The 23173-nt window shown below is 34.4% G+C and overlaps 1 protein-coding gene across 13 annotated transcripts in view; it reads left to right on the top strand.

Moving 5' to 3' along the window:
• pleca (plectin a) overlaps positions 1-23173 on the top strand; it is a 214024-nt gene that overhangs the window by 74202 nt on the left and 116649 nt on the right. For 3 of the 13 annotated variants that reach the window (XM_073930989.1, XM_021468120.2, XM_073930984.1), the window contains exon 1: positions 6581-6818. The exons of the other annotated variants lie outside the window; for them this stretch is intronic. In XM_073930989.1, coding sequence (XP_073787090.1) covers positions 6728-6818 — 91 coding nt within the window. In that variant the 5' untranslated portion in view covers positions 6581-6727. Of the gene's footprint in view, positions 1-6580; positions 6819-23173 lie in introns of those variants that run through there. 13 annotated transcript variants of the gene reach the window in all.

The raw sequence follows: 23173 nt of genomic DNA, 5'->3' as shown, positions 1-23173 counted from the left end.
TGCAGTACTGCTATATCATTTATTATTGTAAATTAGAGCAGTCAGACATAAGTCATATGTGCTTGCAAAATCTCAATCTGTGTTTTACTTCAAACTTTTAATTTGAACTTTTTCAATTTTTTTTATTGTTCTATTAAATACTGTAAAATTAGCTTTTGCAATTGTGTATTACTACATTTTAAAAACTAGTTCTCTGTGACTCTGAATTAAAAGCAATTCCAATATTATTTCCAAATATTATTAATTATATAAACATTTGGGCTTTGAAATAATTTCTTTGTGAAACATTAATGAACAAACTAAACGAACAGTTTTTTATAAATACTCTTTGTAGTCTCCTATTGCAATGTTACATTTAGAGCTTGTTCATTCTGAATATAACCTTGTTAATGAAATAAATAACCATTAGACGGGTAGCACTGTCATACATTTCAATCAGTAAACAAAAGTATAGAAAGTTCATGGTTAAAACACAATGTTGGTAAAGTGCATGGTTTCCGCTACACTCATTCTTCTATGGCGGGGCGCCACGCCAAAACTCATCCCGTCATGGTTACATTACAGCTTCTCATTCAAAACATTGTGTTTTTTTAATAGCGGGTAATAATAATCGCACCAAAACGTATTAAAGGGTAAATGAATTTTAACAGCGCAAACTTTAACCGGAGTAATGCTGTGCCTGATTTGTTTAACCCTTTAAGGTGACGTGCTGACTGACTGACTGACAGATGCTTGATGCGTGAGGCCACCAAACACAACGTATATCCATTTCACTTCACTTCAGCACGCATTAATGTTGCTCTGTAGGTCTATTAGAGACATTCATAAATATTCTTAGCAAATCTAATAAACGCTGAAGACATACTCGTTACATAAACGCACTAAATTGCTCTTCAGCAGTATTATTTGAGAGCGCACAAGAAGATCTGCACGCTCTTGAAGCGGCGTATATTTGAGGGGCCGTGCAAGAAGTTTTGTGCACAAACAGAGGAAATCTGCACACAAGCAAAGAGATTCGTATGCTCGTAGGCTATCACATAAATGCAATCTCAACTTCTAATACTGCGCTCATGACATTTGTCATTGAAAGAACGCCACAGTTGTAGTGGATTTGCACAATTGAGGAAATAGGAAACTTTCCACTCCTAATATAATGCTTGAGGATGATATCATTTTTATTTTTGGGTGATCTATTTCTATACCAAGTGTAAACAGTGGAGATGCTCGGATCGATCGGCCGAAGATTGGTATTGGCCAATAATTACATTTAATAACACTATCAATACTTGCTAGGCTGGCCATTCTTATAGTCCGAACAAAAGTGTTTGTATTAGTTGGAGATGAGCAAAATATTTGAATGACCTTGCATGCATTTAGGCCTTTTTACAAATAAAAACTAAAAAAACTTCTGTGTTTTAACAACATTGCAAGTTTACTAAAACCTGTCTGCAAATACAAAAAAAAAAAAAATTAAGATGAATATTTAATAATATAACTTCTTGTTGTTATATTCTTATTGTGATTAAACAGTAGTTTATAGGCCTATTTCCTTTTAGTTAAAAGTCATGGATTTATAGTTGTGCACTTTAACTTCTTTTGCATTTATTATGCTCTCCAAATTTTTTGAGAGTTGATGTTGAATTATTCTTCCCTCATTTAGAAATCGTTTCCAAATAGAATTATTTGTCATTTTTCTTACCAGTCTTGTATTTGTTATATCTTTTCTCTGTAAAGCTGCTTCTGACCATGACATGATCACACCTAAATGGCTATAAGAGACACATTTAAGGGATTATATGCAATGTCCCTATTTTGTTCTCTGATAAAACAAGCATCTCAATTCTCAATCTCAATTTAAGTATTATACTTGATTATCATATTCAGTATCAGGGAAATGTGCTTTATGCATTATAAAGCTTGAAGCATTAGAATTGGTGCTTGGTATTAGCCGATCACCATGACAAGGTTTGGGCTACAAAAATTCTGATTGAAGCATCAGTTGTCAACAGGATTTAAGTGAAACAACTATAAGAAAAATACAGGCGGGGCTCACTTTTGTCCATTGGTTATTGATTGGGTTGTTGAGTTGTATATTGATTAATCTCATTTGAGTGACAGATTGTCCTGCCCTCATGTGGTAAACAAGTCATCAGACAGAAGATGTTGTTGCAATTAGAAGAGATAACCAAGTAAATTAAACTTTACAAGGCCACGCAAAAAAAAAAAAATAAATAAAGAAGATTTAGGTTTTGATTTTATCTTGATTTAACTTTGTATCCTATAAAACAAGCTAAATAATTCAAGCTTGAACTCCTTGAACTTTGTTTTGTGCTCAGCCTTATGGCAATGACAGGCTCGCAGAGGTGAATCAAAGAAGGGGGGGCAAGGATAGATAGAATAACGGAGTGTGTGTGAGTGTTAGTGTGCGTGCGTGCGTGCGTGCGTGTGTGTGTGTTAGAGAAAGAAAGCAATGCAGGAGCTTTAGCAGCAGGCCATACTCTGCTCCCGAACTGCTGTGTCATCTAGTCTGCATGGGGCTTTTCTCTGTTTGTGTGTGTTTTAGCCACGAGAGGAGCCCGTGTCCTGGCTTTGATTGTGCAAACACATCACTTATTACAACAACACAGCCTCAATGCAAAATCAAACAATGTTTTGGGAAAGAAGAAGATTGGGTGCCAGTGATGATGTCAATAGTTGTGTTTTTTTTTCTCCATAACTGTTGACTAGACTTTTCTTAGCTTGAAGTACAGTAGCAGTCTTTGCTGAGTCAATGTGGATGTGCTGAATTATGCTTGCTTTATTCTTTTATTATGAAAAAAAAATAGAGTATACTATTTAAAAATGCTAGGTCAGATATGAACAGACCTAATCATGGGGTTAAACATTAAGGTCACTTTTTATTTTAAGTAACAATTCACACTATTTACTGTTATATTACTTGCCTATTACATAGATATTAGCTGTTTACTGGTTTATTTATTTTATTTTAATTATTTATTTGTTTTATTTTTATTATCTTTTATTTATTTATTTATTTATTTATTTATTTTACTTATTCTACAGCACTAATACCTCAACCCAACATCTACTTTAAAGTCAGCATGAACCAAAAGCTGCAACCCTTATATATATATATATTATATATATATATATATATATATATATATATAGTGATGCAGTTCATAGAGAAATGTAATAAATATCAAATAAGAAAACAGTGGATGTGGCTTTTTTCCCTACTGCCAGCTGATTGGATGAAGTAAAGTAGGTATTTCTTTCAAAAAGATCTGGAGAAGTGTTTCTGGAAAGTTATTACAACCTAACTGACACCTCCTCTTCGCCATTTCTGTTTGATGTCATATCGCGGTCAAAACTGACAGTTAGAGGGGCGTGGTTAAGTATGTTAACCATGCCCAATAGCTCAGGCCGACGTAATCAGATAATTTTCAGATTTCAGTTTTACATTACAAGGGCAATTATATATTTTTTTCTTTATGGCATGCACAGATAAATTCTTTACCACTGTGAGGTAACAAAATCAATGTGGTTATTTTTGATTTCATGTGTACTTTAATAATTATTAATAAGCAGTAAATGTATTGAGGTAAAGTCTTAGTCAATAGCTAGTTAATAGTGAGAAGTGTATCTTAAAATTAAATTTCATTAAAAAAATGTAACCCAATTGACCCAACATTTTGTTTTAGAGTGTTTGTAATGTTGTTGTTAATTGTCTTTGTTGTTTAATGTTTGGAAAGCTTGCATCAAATTGACATCTGTTTGTCAACACGTCAACATTTGTTTTATTATGACACCCTTTGTTGAGCTGACAGGCATAAATAAACATGTGAAAAGCTATTCAACGAATCCCTGCAATAATTCAGACAGATCATATGTTGGTGAGCTGTCATTCACACATTTAAATACCTTTATGGTTAGCTAAAATTCTTGATTCTGATTGGCTGGAAGGTGTGCAATAAAATCTTAATGTATTGGTAGTTCTACTCAGATGGAGGTTATTTTAACACTGCGTAATGCAATTACAATCCTTAAATCCATTCATTATTTATTTATAAACCATTTACACTTAAAAGGGCAATATATTTGGTAATAGACGACAACTGATTAGGAAATCATTGATTCAATCATTGACATAATCTTGTTTTCACAGACTTTTAGGTGCCATTATAACACGCAAGTGTATTCTGAATAATAACAGTTATATTTATACAAGTATTTATTCATATTTTAATAATAACATTTATTTTAGATTTTTTTTTTTTTGGTTTATTTGGTGTTTTTGATTCTTTGTTTTAGTTTTTACTATGTCTTTTGTATTTTTGTATGAATAATCTTTGTTTTGTTCTGAGTTTAGATTTTAGTTTTCTTGTTTTAATGTTTGTATTTTGCTTTGTTTTTAACACTTAACATCTTTGTTTATTTTTCTAATGGGAACATTCAGATACGAACAGAAGTATTATTATCGGGAAATGTTAAAGTGATAGTTCACAAAACAATTAAATAACATTAGCATTTACTCTCCCTCATTTGGTTTTAAACCTTTATGGGCCCTATCAACACCCTCCCAATAAGCCGTAAGATGTGTATGGCACGATTTGTTACTTTTTTTCAGACTATTTTTCACGTTTTGCACCTTGTTGTTTAAATAGCTAATCCAAATGCTTCACTTTGTGGACTCATGGGTGTGCTGGTCTAAAAAGGAAAAGAGATGAGACTGATTTAATGCACATTATACTCAAAACACACCCATTAAGAAAATAAGGACAACCCTGTTAGACCAAGCGCCGGGGCAAAACCATATTTTTCCATCCTTAAAATAGCAATAGTGGATTCGGACATGCCCTTAATGCTTTTGTACCATGTGCTTTAGACTTTCGTCTAGATCGTTAAAATAGAACCCTATGTGTTTCTTTCTTCTATTAAACATAAAATTTTAAGAATGCTGTTTTTTTAAATATATGCTATATTATAAGTGATTTTGAAGAAAACTATAATATAATATTACATTTTGCTGGCATTGACTTCCATAGCAGAAAAAACAAAAATATTACCAAAGAGGATAGAATTATTACAAGGCGACACAAAGAGGCGATTTAGGAAACAGCCACTTGATGCCGCAGTGGCCATTTTGGAAATTCCAATAGAACAACAGCATATTATAAGTCTGTAAAATAAACTATTAAAAGTGCTGATGATTGTAATAGTAAGTGGGGTTTGTCGTCTTTCAGGTTGTATCTCAGCTTTAATGCGCTTTTAAAATAAATAAATAAAAATCAAGGCAGCTGCTTGCCATCGCGACAGCAATAAGATCCAATGGACAGCCGATCGCTTTTACTCCAAAATCCAGGGATGTTGCAGGGCGCTGCTGTTGCAATGGAACGTTCTATTGAGTGTCGCCTCTTGGTAATTCTAAGCACTTTGTTACTACAGAAGTCAACAGCTACCAGCATTTTTCTAAATTTATTATTTTGTGTTCAACAGAAGAATGCAACTCAGTTATGTTTGAAACAAGTAAAGGGTGAGCAAATGATGACATGAATTTCCTTTTTGGTTGAATTATCCCTTTAAAAACCCAACACTGCAGATTTAAATGAGTGTTTATTTTTGTTCTATTTTAGCTTGTTTTCATCGCACACAGCCACGGCCATATTAAATGAAAAGTATAAGATAAAAAAAACATGCAGTCATCAAGGAGAATTTGTGGTGGCATTTAGCTAAAGACTTGACAGGTTGTAAATTACTTTTATTGAAAGCGTTTAAAGTCATCATTCTAAACGCTGAGCTAAAAAAAAATTAGGTGGTTAGATAAATTACAGGGAAACCCAACCAAAGTCCCACACTGTAAAAAAAAAAGCCACAAATTAGCAGTTTTCTGTATTTTGTGATTCATGTTTTTGCTTTTTTCCATTTATTCATGCTTTTAAATCGCATTTTGGAACCTCAATCTTTTTTTCAACAAGTTTTAATATTGAAAAGTTTGAAAAAGTGACGTTTAGGAACACTTTAGGTAGTTTAAAGTGATATTGTCATGGTTGCTGTTGTATACTGTATTACATTACAAAAACCCTGTAATAAACTTCCATGCCATTTTCTGTTAGTTTACAGATACATTTCCCTATAGATTGTTTCTTATATTATTTCAAGTTACCAAAATGTCTATAAAAATCACTTTGTTAAACTGCAGATTGTAATTTTCAACATCAAAAGTCAATAAAGCAGAAATTAACATCCCATGATGCAATTCACAACCGTAAATAAAACACATGAGAATCACAAAATATGTTAATTAACAGAGTTTTTGTCCCATTTTTATCCTTTACCTCTTCTTTGCATTCCACTTTTTAAAACCAGTCCTTTTCTATATGTTAGTTCACACTATCCACATCTCTTTCTCCAACCTTCAAACACCTCATCCCGCATTTCGATTGGCTCATAGGCCCAGCGGGACCCACGGGGGATGGGATGTGACGGGATGGGCTGGAGGAAAGACGGGAGAAGGAGAAAGAAGTAAGGGAGGGGTGCATTTTTCACATCACAGCTTCCCTGCGAGCAGGGAATGAGTGAGTGTGAGTGGGTGAGAGAGTGAGAGAGGATCAAAACAGAGAAAGCACACGGTCAGCAAGCAACACTGCAGACTTCGCCCAGAGCAGATCACAACTAAATCCTGAAGTCTTGCAGCCGCGTGCCTGCTCAGAATCTGACCTTGCACATGCACACACGCTCAAGGGACACCAGCACCACCCAATCCAGTGATATGGACACAGCCCGCTCCATTCAGCATGAGATCACCTCTCTTAAAGGTATTTGCCTTCTGCGATCGATGCAGATTAGGGATTTTGGGCCGTTTAATGGATCTTAAGGAATGGCATGCAAAGTTTCAGCAAGTTGCATTGTGTTCTCACTGGCTCAACTTGTTGTTTTTGAAGGCAACGGCGAGGCTTTTGTGTGGGGGTTCTCATGCTTGAACTCTCTGGCTGTGTAGGGAGCTTTTTTCTTTTATCTGCGCTGGGATTCTGCGTCAGCCATGCGGCATCACTGCTGCATCACCACGGTAACAGCCGGCGCAGTGACTAGGCTTCCAGTTATAGAGACGCTTGTAGTGTAGTGTACAGTGTGTGTAATGACAAGCGGACCAGGAAGTTTGATGTCATAGCAAAGCATTTTCATTGGGCAGATGCCTGTAATTTAATGTAAACTCCTGTGGAGTACACTGAAAATAAACGATTCCTTGAATTTACTAACGATAAGTGGTTGCAAACTATTTATATGGGCTAAATTCATGCAAATTAAGATCAGTAATGTTCAGCTTACTTTGTTTATGTTCAGCCCATTCAGCCCAACATTGTTTGCAACCTCTTACTTTATAAAACAATCAGTAAATCCAATGAATCATTTGTTTTCAGTGTATGTTTGAAGAGGATCAAGTGTTAAATACTCATGCATGTAGACTTTAATATTTAATAAATGAGCTTTGATAGATATGCTGGTGGGAGTTTAGATTCTATTATTTATGCTTGAGATGAGAGTTTTATGTGTAACGCTTTCTGGATGTTCTTTAGTGTAGGCTGAAAATTTGTGACGTTCAAAAGCTTTTAATAATTAATAATTATCAGCATGAATCAGATTCTGGTTTCTGTTTCTTGTGTCTTGGTGCTTAGCGGAGTCGATTGTTTTTGTTGATTCTGGTATTAGGATATGTAGATTTGTTCAAATGCTTGTTGAATCTAGATTGTTTCGTGGGTTGAAACGTTAGTGTAACCTTGTGTGGTGTGGTATTTGCTTAGTTAAAGGGTGTTTGATGGATTAGGGGAGCTATTGACTCGCAGTGTAAAATGCGCTGAGTCATTACTTAATACCAGAGGCAGAGCCATGCTAAACTTGTCAACTAGATGGCAAAAACTTGTATTATTATTATTATTATTATTATCAGACAGGTTATTGCGTATAATATTTATACTTTGGCTGATATTATTTGTAAGTTGCAAATTAAACTGGTCATTATTATTTTTTAAGACTTTCACAATACACATTAAGTAGCAAGGATTTTATTTTAATTATTTTATTTTTAGACTTTCACAATACACATTAAGCAGAAATTGATTCATTTTATTTTATTTTATTTCATATTTTATTTTCACAATACACATTAAGCAAAAGGGGATTTAGTTTCTGTATTTTATAAAATTGTTGAGACTTTCACAATGCACATTAAGCAAAAAATAGAAAAGCTTATAGGAAAAAATATGAAATCTTTTGAAATGAAATAATAATAAGAAATCATTATAACCTAAATTTTATTTTTACAGTTGCACAATACATTTTAAGCATTAAAGGATTATAAAGTAAATTAGACAAGCATATAAATATTGAAAATTATGCATAAAGAATATATTTTAAAATTTATTTTAGTCAATCGTACAATTATGACAATTGTATTGCTGGCACTTCTAGACATTTCAGCCAGATTTTTTTTCTGGCCATATTTGTCATAATATTAATTATGCTGATGTTAAGACAGAACACTACTATGACAATATTGAGGATAATAATAACATTTTGCCTATTATTTTGTCCCTGTGGCTCTTTACATTGCTTTTCATTATGTTTTTTTTTCCTATTCTGCTAAGAGTAGTCAGTCCAAAGCTGAGTAATTTATCATTTAAATGTGTCTGTAGTTTGAGTGGGTTTCAATGGAGCTCCAAAGTATCCAGAAAGGCTTTAGCAGTTGTCAACAGAGTAAATGTTTTCCTCAATTGTCAGGCAGACAAAGGCTTCTTAGCCCATCAAACACTCCGGAGAGTCTGACAGTCTCTCCCACTTTGGTTGCCCCGTCATTGAGGGGTCACTTTCTGCGGGACACACTCTTGGCAGACTTAAAGCAGAGCTGGGTGTGAGTTACCTGCCTGGAATATCAATGCCAGAGAAAAAACACAAAAGCTGCCAAAACTTGTACACTGTTAAAACATTAACATCAAATAAACTTTCCAGGCATCTCAACATGTAGTACATCAAACTGACTAAAGATATTGTTTAATTTAGTGTAACTCAAAAAATAGTTAAAAATCTTAAAAATATTTTAAGATTAAAGACAAAAACATTTGCGGTCATGACTTTTTGGCTTTTTTGCAGTGTACTTTAGCGTAGAGCATAGGAATAATAACTTCAGAAGATATCAAATGTAGTGTTCAGCAAGAATACATTATATTTATTAAATATGATAGTAAAGATTGCATATAGTGTTACTAAATGGTTCTTATGGTACAAGTTATTTAGCTGCTGCTAGATTCTTTGTAAAAAAAAAAAACAATTGTTTTAGCCTATCATTCCAAGTATAACTCTTCTAAACACTGATTAATAAATAAATATATATATATATATATATATATATATATATATATATATATATATATATATATATAGACATATATTCATTTAAGATTGAGTCTTTTACATAAATTATTTATTCTTTTTGTTTTCGGCTTAGTCCCTTTATTAAACAGGGGTCGCCACAGCGGAATGAACCGCCAACTTATCCAGCATATTTTTTATGCAGTGGATGCCCTTTCAGCTGCAACCCATCACTGGGAAACATCCATACACACTCTTTCACACACATACACTACAGACAATTTAGCTTACTCAATTCACCTGTACCGCATGTCTTTGGACTTGTGGAGGAAATCCGTGCACCCAGAAGAAACCCATGCGAACACGGGGAGAACATGCAAATGCCATGCAGAAATGCCAACTGGCCCAGCTGAGGCTCGAACCAGCGACCTTCACAAAGGATGAAATACATTTTATGATGACATTTAAATTGATAATTGAAGTAAAAATTTTACGTAGTTGAACATTTGTTTACTCAGGTGTTTTTCTGGCAATATAACACCAGAATCAGTAAATGGTTGCTTCATTTTTTTAAATGTATTTATGTATTTATTTATTTTTTTAATATTTATACAATTTAAATTTTTTTTACTTGTTAATTTTATTTAATTATTTTTTTGTTTTTATTTATTGCATTTTTTATTTATCTAATATTTATTTATTTGTTTAATTTTTTATTTAAAAAAAAATCATCAATTAATTTATTTATTTATTTTATTTGGACTATTTGAAATGTCATCAAAAGGTATATTTACCATTTACGAACCAGTGAAATTGGAAGGCAGTTTATGTTTTTATCCAACGCAGCCAACAGCAAATTGTAACATAAATGACATTTAATCAATTTGTGAAACAGGAAATGGGATTTTTATTGCTATATTTTCAAGGCATTAGTAGCTCTTGCTGTTTTTTTCTTCTGTATATTCAGTCAGCAGCCAGTTGCTTCTGTTTCCCCCTGGTTTGCCTCAGATTAATGCCGCTCTGGATCCAGACCCAGATTCCCTTTTAATGAGCTTTTAGCCTTTCTACATTCCCTTTTGTTTCAGAAAACCTTTTTATGTGTGTTAAATGGTTTTCTTTTACTACTGCACCATAGAAACAGCACGTCATGTGCAGGAATCTTGTTGAAGCTCAGGATCAAATGATCTATCATCAGTCAGTTAACCGGCTGAAGCTATGTGCTGCAGGGAAAGAGTTTGGATGTTGGTAAATGATGGCTTATTTCAGGAGTCTTTAGAGAAAGGCTGTGTAGGATGGCTTTTTTTTTATTGTGTTTTGACACTGTCTGCTCAATTTCAGCTTTTTAACATTTACTAAAAGATTGATTTACAAGCAGTTTACTGAATTAAAAAAGGCAAAAGTTTCTGACTGTCAGACAGTCAGTAATGTTTTAATTTTTACTAAGCAATTAACTCTGTGTAATTGCTAGAGTAGAATGTTCTGTTAAAGTGCTGCTTTCATTACTTTTTTGTTGTTTCATTGGTACATATTATTTTCTTGATTAATTTCTTAAAATTGAAATAGTTTATTCTGGATGCTGCAGGATCTGCCTCTGGATTAAACTAATTGACCCCCTCATTGAACTTAAGTCAGGTGAACCATACCTAATTCTGTGGCAAACATATTTGTCGTTTGTTGTTTTGAAACATTGTAAATGCATGTTGTCTATATGAGCAGATACTTGAATAACAGTAAGTACATGCAGGGGTGCCGCTGTGACAACCTTTCTCGCTGATGAAAGCAAAGTGGCGTGAGGGTGGGGGAGGCATTATTGTGGACGTCCCCGTTGTCACGTTCAGAGGTTGGGGAGAAAGAACAAGGACCCAAGTGCAGAGAAAATTGGTATTTATTTGTAATAAAATAAAACAAAAGGCAAAACAAACAACTCCGAGGGGCAAAACATTGACAAAACAAATAAACAAACAAACAAACTTGACTGGGCAGGCTGTCAGGGATCAGGACTGGAAATCCCAGGACAAAGCAACTTACGACGACGAACTGGCACAGGACAGCAGACGTGAGGAGACTATAAGCAGAAATAACATGTGAACATAATAAACTAATAATGGGTTAACAAGGAGGGTGGGACTAGACAATAAATGGTCGAGCACATGACATAAGAAAACACCACAAGCCATGTGCTCACATAAACCGGGAGAACTCATTAACCTCGTATTTACAAGACAACAATAAAAGCACAATACTGCAGCACGCCGCCACAATGTAAACAGAGCCACGTGCTTAGACAACACAAGAATAAACAGATACAAGACACAACACCTGCTTACACACATTCAACGCGCATGTTTGATCTCAGCGCCAACCAAAACCAAAACCAACCAGACTGAAATGCTGAGAATGAAACAGCGTAATGCAGACAGAATAAAACACAAGTACAAGAGCGCTCGTCCCAAGCACGCACAGATCTCACGAACCCGCATCAAGCGGGAGTATGCATGGTCTGAGCACTCTTACGACGGCACCCATAAAGACACAATGACGGAAAACGAGTGCTCAACCTGAGAAAACTCTAGACGAGCACAACATACAGGACAAGATAGAACTAATGTATAGACTCTGCCACCAAAACAAGGAGACCAGATTAGCAGAACTCTGACACCCGTGTTGTTCTGAAGCACGGCTGGCTTGACTGCAGTGCAACACGCAGTTTAAAAAGTCCTTCTTTGCTCATCAACCATGCTGAAAAACAAAGCAAAAGATCCCAAGCAGTTAAATTGTTAAAACATTACAGACCATGGTTTCTATTTTAAACTTTAGTAAACTAAAGTTTGAACTGTAGTTTAATATAGAAGATGAGTGCGCCACACTGCTCCCCCTCACCACAACCCAGGCAGCAGGTCCCACTACCGGCCTCCAGTGTTTTCCTGAGGGTCCTCAGAGCCCCGTGTGGCACCCTGCCTAGGCTGCACAGGCCACCTCGCCCCAGAGACTGCCGGTTTATCCAGAATGTTGCTTGGCGTCACATTTTGAGCAACAAACAAGTAATATTATTTGCGATATTACGTTTATGTACGGAAAACCGCGAAGAACTACTGCACAGAGTGAAGCTTTTCGAAGCAGAATTTGTGAGATTGGCATGGCTCTACTTGTACTGTTGTAATTGAACTCAACTTGGTCAAAAACAAACAACAACACCTGAGAGAAACTGAGAGACAACTGAAGAGTTTTATGAGAATGCAGATTGAATGTTTAGAACATGATGTCACTGGCTGGGAATGATGTGATTCTTGTTGGCTCTGGAATCTATGTCACGGCCATAGATATTTACAGTACAATCGATGCCTACATTGTTGTTGTCTTTTGAAAGGAATGCGTCAATGGAGCAACCATTTTAGTGCAGAGTAGTTCTCTTTTGAAATGAATGTGGGACTAAGGTGCAATAGAGGACTGGCCATCAGGAGCCATAGTATAAACACATATACATATATCTATGGTCGGGAGTTTTCCCACTGGTCGGTATGCAATTTAGTTTTTTTTTATTACAAAATTTATAATTTATCATTGCAGACAGAACGCGTGTGTTTGTGTGCATGAAAATGTATGATCATATTAACAGAAAAATATGGAACACAAAGATGACAAATGTTAAACTGACTTTTCATTCTTAACACTATCTTCAATCAAAGGATCCCAATAATGAGGAGCTAAATGCTAATCATGTTGTGCCTAATTGCCATGTCATTTAATATGGAAAGATGTAATCGAGCAATATAAATATTTATATATTATTCTACTTTTTGGAAGTAGAGACATAATAGACTGTTTGTAGACTACACAGACTTCAGAGTGGAGGCTGAAGTGAGTGAGCCATATCATTGTATTGATGGAATTGATAATGATGTCATCAGCCATTCCAGTCATTTGTTCTCTGACTCCACCCTGCTGTGCCACATTTCGGACACTGTGAAATTAAAACCATCAGGACACAATAGAACAATTATTGTCATGCTATTGGTATTTTAATTTGTCTTTTGAATGGCTAAGTGTATGTTTGTGCTTTATTTTATTTTATTTTATTTTATTTTATTTTATTTTACTTTGTTTTGTTTTGTTTTATTTTATTTATGTAGTGCTTTTACAGTGTAGGTTGTGCCAAAGCAGCTTAACATAGAAGTTTTAGTAAAGTGAAATTGTGTCAGTCCAGTTTTCAGAGTTGAAGTTGAGTGTAGTTTATTTCAGTGTGGTTGTTCTGTCATAGTTTTCTGGTGCACCATGGTTTCATTACATTTTCTTGTTGGTTTTTTTGTGTTTTTTTTTTTATTTTTTATTTTATTTTTTTTACAATTTTAGGCTTTATCGTTTCAAAATTAAGGTACACTGTAAAACGTGGTAAGTTACTTTACCAAAAAAAAAAAAGGATTTGCTTACTATTTATTCTCCTTCAAGAAATTGCAAACCTTTAAGTTTAATTTTTCTATAAACACAAATGAAGATTTCTTTTAAATGTTAGAAACCTGTAAACACTGTCTTCTATAAAACAAATATCATGGAAATGGTTACAGGTTTCCAGCATTTTTCAAAATAACTTTTTTCTTGTTGAACAGAAGGTAAAAACTCAGGGAAGTTGTGAGAGTTGAAATGATAAAAGGATTATCCGTTTAAACTATCCGTTTAAAAATTGAGGAAACTTGTTGCTTTGAAAGCATTTTAATCCATTGTTCAGTAACTTAAAACTGTTAAGTTGACTTAATGTGTTTCAAGAGTTCCCACTTAGATATGCTTGGCACTTATAGCAGGTTTGGCATGCTGTCCCGGGAGAGAACCCTGAGCTCGGAGATATTTGAGCCCAGGGCTCCCGCCCGGTCTAGAAGCATATCAGGAGAACCGAGATCAGGTAGGTCTCGATCGCTCCCCCTTTAGAAGGGGAGAAAAAGGAGGAGATGGGGTGGAAGGGGGGATTCTTCCAAAATGAAGATTAGTGCAATGTGGAGAAAGTGATCCATTTATACTAAGCTAGGATCATTCTGATTGGATTATTACTGATTACGGATGAGTGGCCAGCGGTGCACAATCATATCACGTGCTCCTCTCGAAATTAGTTTATGAAACTTCACTTAAATATGCACAGTTAATTTACGGAAGAATTTTAAAGCAATAGGTTTAGTCACTTTTTTAAAGTAAAGGCAACTAATCGCTTTAAAAGCAACAAGTTTACTCACTTTGTAAAAGTAAATCAACTTAACTTTTTACAGTGTGCCAGTATTGTCAACAGAGCAGCACCTTTACCATAAAAGGTATACATTTGTACTTTAAGGTACTAACAGCTTAGGTGATAAAACTTTAAGATAAAAATGCGAACCATTTAGTTCAAAAACATTTTAAAATGGTACTGCCTTATCATATTTTTACATTAAAACAACTAAATGATCTTGGGTTTGTAAGTTTACCTGCTTCAAGAATTAGCTTGGCACTAAGAAATGTCATATAGTTTTGAAATTGTGAAACTGTTTTATGGATAAATTCACTGACAGGGCTGGGCAATTAAACAAAGTCAAATCTAATTCTCATATTGTCAGTAAAGAATCTGAGCCATATTGACTGACAAGCTATGCAAAATCATCTTCAAAATCAAAGTTGATTTGATCGAATGTTTAGGAAAATTATATAATCATTTTGCGATATGACAGCTGTTTGCATTGTATTGCTTTGTGTAGTAAATGCTACCAAGTCTGAAAGCACTTCAAAATACCATGTTTAATAACATACAGTATTTTACTCAAGCTCACTTTATAACTTAAGCATTGAAGGAAGTATTTAAAATAAATCCTTCTGTCAGGTGATTCAGTCGTACATTTATTAGTCACGCTTGATCAAAGAAAGCAATTAAATATTCAGTAACTACTGAGGATTTCCTGGGGTTCTTCTTTGTGGGTATTTGTAGTTTCTGCTCGAGAACACCCTCTGGCCTTTGCCATTTTCACATCAATAATTACAATAATTTACGTTCGTGTTTTCATTTAGATTAATTGTCCAGCCATACTGACAACACATTTGCTGACTGTATCTTGTTGGTGTGGGACAATACATGCTTTCCATGGATGATTACATTTTGAGGGGAAAATGTAAGCAAAATGCGTCTTTTTGTGTAATGTTTGTGCTTACTTGATCAGTGTTTGGATAAGTGCTGTTGAAAGCTGTAAAGACCTTTTATAATAAATAATAAATAATGGTGTTGTGGGTTTGTATTTTTTATAGCTTTTACAATTGTGAAAATGTATGTTATTCACTCCCACACATGCACTAAATTATAATCCATTGTTACAATCCCAATTTTATGTTCTTTCTTTCTTTCTTTCTTTCTTTCTTTCTTTCTTTCTTTTTTTCTTTCTTTGTTTATTTCTTTTCTTTCTTTTAGAAAATTTGTGGAAAAAGATAAAAATGTTGACAAAAATATAGAAAAAATCTAATATTCTAACAATAAGGATCATTTTAAAAGAATACAAAAATGTGGTTTAGATTCAAATAATTCATCAAATAAATAATAAATAGCAATTTAATATAAATTAGTTAGACTGATTATTCTTAAAAAATGATTATTAAAAAACAATGTTTAATTAAATGAATTAAGTTCTTTGATAAGTAGTAGTATATATTGTAATTCTGTAATTGTAATTCTGTAATTAAAACATTTTCAATATTTTTAAATAATGTTTCTGACCCATTTATGATGTTATTTTTCACAGAGGATGGTGGTTCCTTGCACAAGGATGATAATATTTGCAGCCTGTGCTATCTACAAGATTGAAAACTCCTTGTATTAATAAGCAGTTGTGAACACATGATTATTATATGTCAGTTTTTTTTAAATGAATCTGTTCATCCAGTTTGAATATTTCTGAATGATGTATTCATGGATTGTGATGAATAATCTGCTTCTTGATTTAAGCTCTCCGATTTAGTGATATAGTCAAAAAGAAGCTTTCTATTAATCTAAAATGCAATACCTTTGACACAAAACTACTTAAACTTAAAATTTGTCACCAACATGCTACAAATCCAGTTCTCATTGCAGGGTTTCAGCAGGTTTCACCAAGACAAGTTTAAGACTTTTTTAAGACCTTTTTAAGACCATCATGTATAAAATTTTAGACTTATAGGAAAAATAGCCAGTTGAAAAATATTTTCACTTGCCCCATTAAAATTCAAACACATATTTTCCAAATGCATACTTATGAACAAATGTAATTGCAGGAAAGATAATTAAACCAAATTGGTTAATAGAGTAAAAAAATTAACTTTTGTTAAACAATTTTTTTTAGATTGTTGGTTGTACCGATCGAGTAGCTTTACATGTACAAAGGAAATTAAGATCTGTTTAAAATGATTTCAGGCCTGCAACACTATATTTAGGTCAATTTAAGACTGTTAAGGCCTAAAATGTTGTTTTTAAAATTTAAGAGATTTAAAGACCATTCACTGTAATGCAAAGCTTTCATGTTTCACATAAAAAGTCACTAATCTTTACTTCAGTGTTTTGTACAATGTAGATTTTCAAAACTTGTCATAGATCTTTTACATTACGAGTAGATAAGTAAATTATATTTTTTGTATGTCATATAATTCCTTCATGTTTCTACAAGCCCTGTTCAAACCAAGGTCATTATTGAATCTTTTCATTCCTCTCCACTCACACCAAATAATTGAACCTATAATTCATCTTTTCCTCCCATTCATTCCATCTCTCCTTTGAACACCAGCCAAATACAATAAAACCACAGTCAAGTGCTTTTACCCTGGTCAAGAGTATTTGAAGAAGCGACCTTGGGTGATGAAAAATGTGATAAAAAAACAAAAAAAAAAAACATTTGTCAGCATTTCCTAGTATGAAATATTTCAGTATTAAAACTTTTTAACCATTTTGTAGGCTGTAAAATGTGATTTTGCTAATGGTGGTGCATATAGCTGGACAATATTTACATACATTACCTCAGTTCCATTTGCAGACTATTTTATCTAAAGGGACTCACAAATAAAGACATTACAAGAAAGTCAAATCACCATAATGTTGTAAGATTATAGATTACACACTTCAAGAATGTGTGTTCAGTTCTGGTTACTGCAATAATACATTCATTCAAATCTCATACCTGCATTGTCCAGTAGGTGGTGGCCTCACAAAGATAATAACATGAAGCTCCTGCTAACTGTGTCCCGGCAGGGGGTTTATTGTGTCTAATGGAGGGTTAATGTTGTGAGTGAACTACCATCCTGCATGGGAACCTTTCGTGCCACGACTGCGGTTTCCTGAGCTTTATTTTTCTTTTGTTTCAGCCACATTCTCCTTCCCTGCCTGCTTTTTAATGGTTAGCACATTGAAGGAGCCAGGTCCTGGCTGATGTGTTTAACAACTTTGACCATAAAACAGACGTCAGTTTATACGTCAGCACTCCAGCTAACACCTCCTAGAACAGTTTTGAGGGTGGGGAGAATTTGCCCTGAAGTAATGTGTAAATGTTGCTAATGTTTGCTGTTTTTTCTTGTTTTTCAGGTAAGTTGCTGTTTCTGTTCAAGCTCTAGGTGTGGGAATTTGTCTGGAGTCTGGTAAGGAAGAGAAAATTGGCACCAGTACATTGACAACAAATTTGCTCATCTGGTATGATGTTGGTTCAGTCCTCTCAAAAAAGTATTAAAAACATGGGTAACGTTTGGTCTTTTGAAGTCACATGGCTTTAAGCCTTTATGAAGTTCTGATTAAAAAGCACCAACAAGTAGCATGGTGTGCTTTGAAGCAGATGTACATAAATGACAACACAATTGTAACCTTTAAATTGTCCCACCATCCCATCTGAGAATGATTTAGAGATTGTCATTTCAAATTTAATGTACCAATGATTTATTTATTTATTTATTTTTGGCCCTTCATACGAAAAAAGTTTGGGCACCCCTTTAACTTTAAATCACTGATTTAAAGCTACATGAGAGAGAATAAATAATGAGATAATGTTCATTTTTGTGCAAACTATCCCTTAAAGACACATTGTATGAAGTCAGCAAAAAACACTAAGTTAATACTAGTTAAATGAAAGGTTATTTTCAAATTCATTCAACATTCAGAATGATTAATATTGACTGAACTAATAAACACAAATCAACCAATATTATAATCTTTATGAATTTGAAATGTTTTAAAGAGAACAAATTAAGTGAACATTAAAAAAAGCCTTTATAGAACTAGTTACTAAATAACTTCTGTTCAAATATTTGATGTCTATGCTCAAAGATGATGTATTTAGGTCATAACAGACAAAATAAAATAATTTTTATCCCAATAAAATGCAAAGTTCTTATTAATTTGATAATATGAACGTTTTCTGTTATTTTTTTTATTTGATTTATTACAGAATTAAATTTTCATTATCATAACTCCAGTACCACAATCCTCCATAAGTCATTCTATTGTTCCAATGGGCTGTTCTAAAAATATCTTTTATTATTATTATTATTATTAATGTTTACAACAGTTATACAGCCTAAAGCCTGGCTAACTGTTTAAATTTTAATAATATTTTATTATTTTAGCTTGTCATAATGTACAGAAATAATCCCCATGTCACAATGCAAGTTCTCAGTTGTCACAATGTAAGACTGAATGGCAATCAAAACACAGACACATGCAAGACTCATCTGGAGATTAAAGTCATCAACCTACGACACGTTCCGTAACTCGTGTTCTGAAATAATATTTAGCATCAAGCATAAACAATCTGTATCTTTATTTTCACTCAGTAAAATTCATGGATAATAAAACAAGAACCAAAAAACTACATTTTGACATTAGGTGGTTTAATGTTGCCGCATTGATTGTGTCATCAGATACTGTGCTATTATTGGTTCTTGTTTTAATGCTCATCATAAAAGACGTCACACTGCAGGAAATCTTCTGAAATTTCATTGGAGGGAAAATTTAATCACAGTGACCATTATTGATCATCTGTGATTAACTCAAACTATCAATTAAGGACCACAGAGTTTAGCCTAGAATTTTAGGAATCATTTAGGATTTAAAAAAATGTGTCTCATTTGACAAAAAACGACCAAAATAACACAGTGCGAGCCAGGCTATATTTTATAAATGCAATAAAAAATAGCAGGATTCTTTTATGAATGAAACATGCAAAAAAAACAGTATTCATTTGAATGAACTATTTTTCCTGACACTATAAATTTCTCTACTATCAATTTGGATTAATTTTCGGAGTAAAAAATATTCTGATTGGTAGTTTATAATTCAGAAGTTTGTAACCAAGATGAAGTAGCAAGATATTGGCAGCAAATGTAAAAAGTAATCATTTTTGCGAGACAACTTGACACAGCAGTTTAAAAATAACTAGATAGCCTGTTTTCCATTAAAATACACTGAAAATAAGTAAACATCTCTCTTAGAAATGTCTTCTGTGGCATCAACAAACCCACTTCATCTGGAAATGTTAGACTTCACCGGGCCATATGCTATTAATTCTTCATTGTTTTGTTATATAACTGACATTTCAGCTCAATTGGCAGTTAAATTACTAAGCCAAGGCCTGTGTGGCAGTGCCAAGCCTGGTCAAGATAGTTGTGTGATACCACATGATCATTCAGAGAAGTCCTCGAGACTGGGCGACTGAAGATCTCGCCACATTGGTGGAGTCCAGGATCTGACTCAGCCAGGATTCTCTTTGTAAACCAGCAAACATCATTTTAACTATTACACCAGTGTCTAATTTATGCACTTAAAGGGGCAGTTCACCTAAAAATGAACATTTATTCACATGCCTTTCATTAGTTCCAAACCAGTTTCTTTCTTCTAATAAACACAAATAAGAGAGCTGGATTCTAGTAGCCATTGACTTCCATAGTATTTTTCCCTACTATGGATGTCAATGGCTATGGATTTTCAACATTCTATAAAATATCTTCTTTTGTATTCAACAGAGAAAAGGAACTTAAACTGGTTTGGAACAAGTAAAGGGGTTAGTATAGTGACATAATTTTAATTTTTGGGTGAATTGACCTTTTAAATGTGTGCTTAAATCAACGTGTACATGCAGTCTTTTAATGTTGATGGCTGTAAAGGGTTTAATAATATGTTGTAAGTGTAAATTGAAGCAGCAAATGTCATGCATATCATATTTCTGACTGGCAGAAGAGTACATTTCACTTATGCACATGCTCTGATCACAGGTTGCTGAGTTTCCTTTCGTCATTATGTTTGTTGGTAAAGTTTGGGGAAGTTATTTGGTGGTCAAGAAACACAACCAAGTTACCAAATGGTTTGTGTGTTTTTAAAATTTCCTGAGTCCTGTAATTGTCCACATTGCGTTTCTATGGATGTTGTGTCTGTGGTCATTGCTTGCTTAGCTACTTTCAGTTCCTAGTGTACGTAAGCTATTTGTGTCTGACATATCTGCTTGCTTGAAGAGATCTCCAAGGCTCCAACATGAGTAATGTGGTAATGTAATACAGTTATTCACACTGGCGTGGCACCTGTAATGCAGTAGAGATGCTGAATGAACTTTCCCCTCATTCAAATTAAGGATGCAGTTTCTATGTTTTGCAAACTGTTTAAGCGGCAAAGGGAAACTAATCTGAAAGCAATACTAAAAATAATTGGTTCTAAATTTAGGGGCAAACAAGGTTATCATGTTCATATTGCATTTTTTTTTCACAAACAAATGTTTATATGTTGTGAAGGAAATGTTAGTCCTTGAAAAACTGCTATTTGGTTGTTAATAGACTGTAGGTGAACAGTAGGATAAAGAGGGTGGTTGCTAGATAGTTGGTCAGAAGGTAGGATTGTGGTTTATGGCTAGGATGTTGCTCGGTGGCTACTAAGATGATAGGGCATTATAGATGGTTACAGGGGGTTGGTAGGGTGGGAGGCCAATCCGGAACTTTGCTTGGATGTTGATAGGTGGTTCATTGGAAGATACAATTACTATGGGTGGTTGCAACGTGTTCAGTTGGATGAACGGATGTTGTGGATGGTTGTTATGGTCTTGCTAGTTGTATTCTTGGATGTTGCTAAGTGGTTGTTTTGAAAATACAGTTGTTATGGATTGTTGCTAGGTCTTTGATTGGTTGACTGCTGTTGCTATGCTGTTTCTAGGTGGCTAGCAAGATCATAAGGTATTATACTGTAGGTGGTTACAATAGGAATGGTAGAATTGTAAGTGCTTGCTGATAGGAAGATTCGATTGTTACGGGTGGTTGCTAGGTGTTCAGTTGGATGTACGGATGTTATGGATGATTGGTGTGGTTTTGCTTGTTGTTTGCTAAAATGATAGAAGATTGCAGATGGTTGCTTGGATGTTACTAAGTGGTTGTTTTAAAGATACGGTTGTTATAGGTGGTTGCTAGGTCATTGGTTTAATGTCTGCTGTATATATGGTGTTTTTAAGGAAGTTATAACTATAGAAAGATCATAGGACATTACAAGTAGTTGCAGGGGTAGGATTGTTGGTCCTTGCGGATAGGAAGATGCAATAGTTATGGGTGGTTGCTAGGTGTTCAGATGGATGATTGGATGTTATGGATGGTTGTTTTGGTCTTGCTAGTTAGTTTAAAAAATGATAGTCCATTACAGATGGTTGCTTGGGTGTTGCTAAGTGGTTGTTTGGAAGATAGAGTTGTTATGGGTGGTTGCTAGGTCATTGGTTGAATGACTGCTGTATATATGGTGTTTTATAATTGGATGTTAGGTATGGTTGCTTTGCTCTTGCTAGTTGGTTGAAAAGATGATAGGCCAATGCAGATGGTTGCTTGGATGTTGCTAAATGGTTGTTTTGAAGATACAGTTGTTATGGGTGGTTGCTATGGTCTTGGTAGTTGGTTGAAAAGATGATAGGCCAATGCAGATGGTTGCTTAGATGTTGCTAAGTGGTTGTTTTGAAGATACAGTTGTTATGAGTTGTTTCTAGGTCATTGGTTGAATAGCTGCTGTTGCTATGATGTTTTTAGGTGGTTAGCAAGATCTTAGGACATTACAGGTAGTTATGGGGGTTAGTAGGATTTTAGGTCCTTGCAAATAAGAAGATACAATAGTTGTGGGTGGTTGCTAGGTGTTCAGTTGGATGATCAGATGTTGTGGATGGTTGCTATGGTATTGGTAGTTGGTTAAATAAATAATAGGCTTTTGCAGATGGTTGTTTGGATGTTGCTAAGTGTTTTTTTTTGGAAGATACTGTTGTTATGTGTGGTTGCTAGGATGGTTGACTGCTGTTGCTATGGTATTTTTAGTTAGGTTAGCGATATCATAGGACAATATAGGTGGTTACAAGGGGTTTGGTAGTTATGTAGGTCATTGAAGATGGGAAGATTCAATTGTTGTGGGTGGTTGCTAGGTGTTTGGTTGGATGATTGGATGCTATGAATTGTTGAAAGTGGTTGCTAAGTGGTTGGTGGTATGGTCTGATTGTGCAGGTGGTATTAAAGTGTTTCTAGGTGGTTGGTTGGATGTTAAATTATTGCAGGTTGTTGCAAGGTCATTGCTAGATAGCTCGTAATATTGTAGAACATTAAAGGTGGTTGTAAGTGGTTGATAGGACAGTAGGGCATTGCAGAAGGATACTAGGGCTTTGCTATGTAGTTTGTGGGATAGTTGAACATTGTAGATTGCTGCTGAAATGATTCTATGTGGTTGTTCAGAGGGAAAGACAATGTATAGTATGTGTGATTGTTTGAATATTGCTAAGTGTTTAGAAGGAGAGGTGCTTGATTTTTACTGTTCCAAGTCAGTTGAGCCTCTCCTCAGTTTCTTTTTTAAGTA

The sequence above is a fragment of the Danio rerio genome, chromosome 19 (genome assembly GCF_049306965.1).
Source record: "Danio rerio strain Tuebingen ecotype United States chromosome 19, GRCz12tu, whole genome shotgun sequence".
Classification (NCBI taxonomy): Eukaryota; Metazoa; Chordata; class Actinopteri; order Cypriniformes; family Danionidae; genus Danio; species Danio rerio.
The sequence above is the reverse complement of the archived record's forward strand: the minus strand, read 5'-3'. Positions and strand labels throughout refer to the sequence as shown.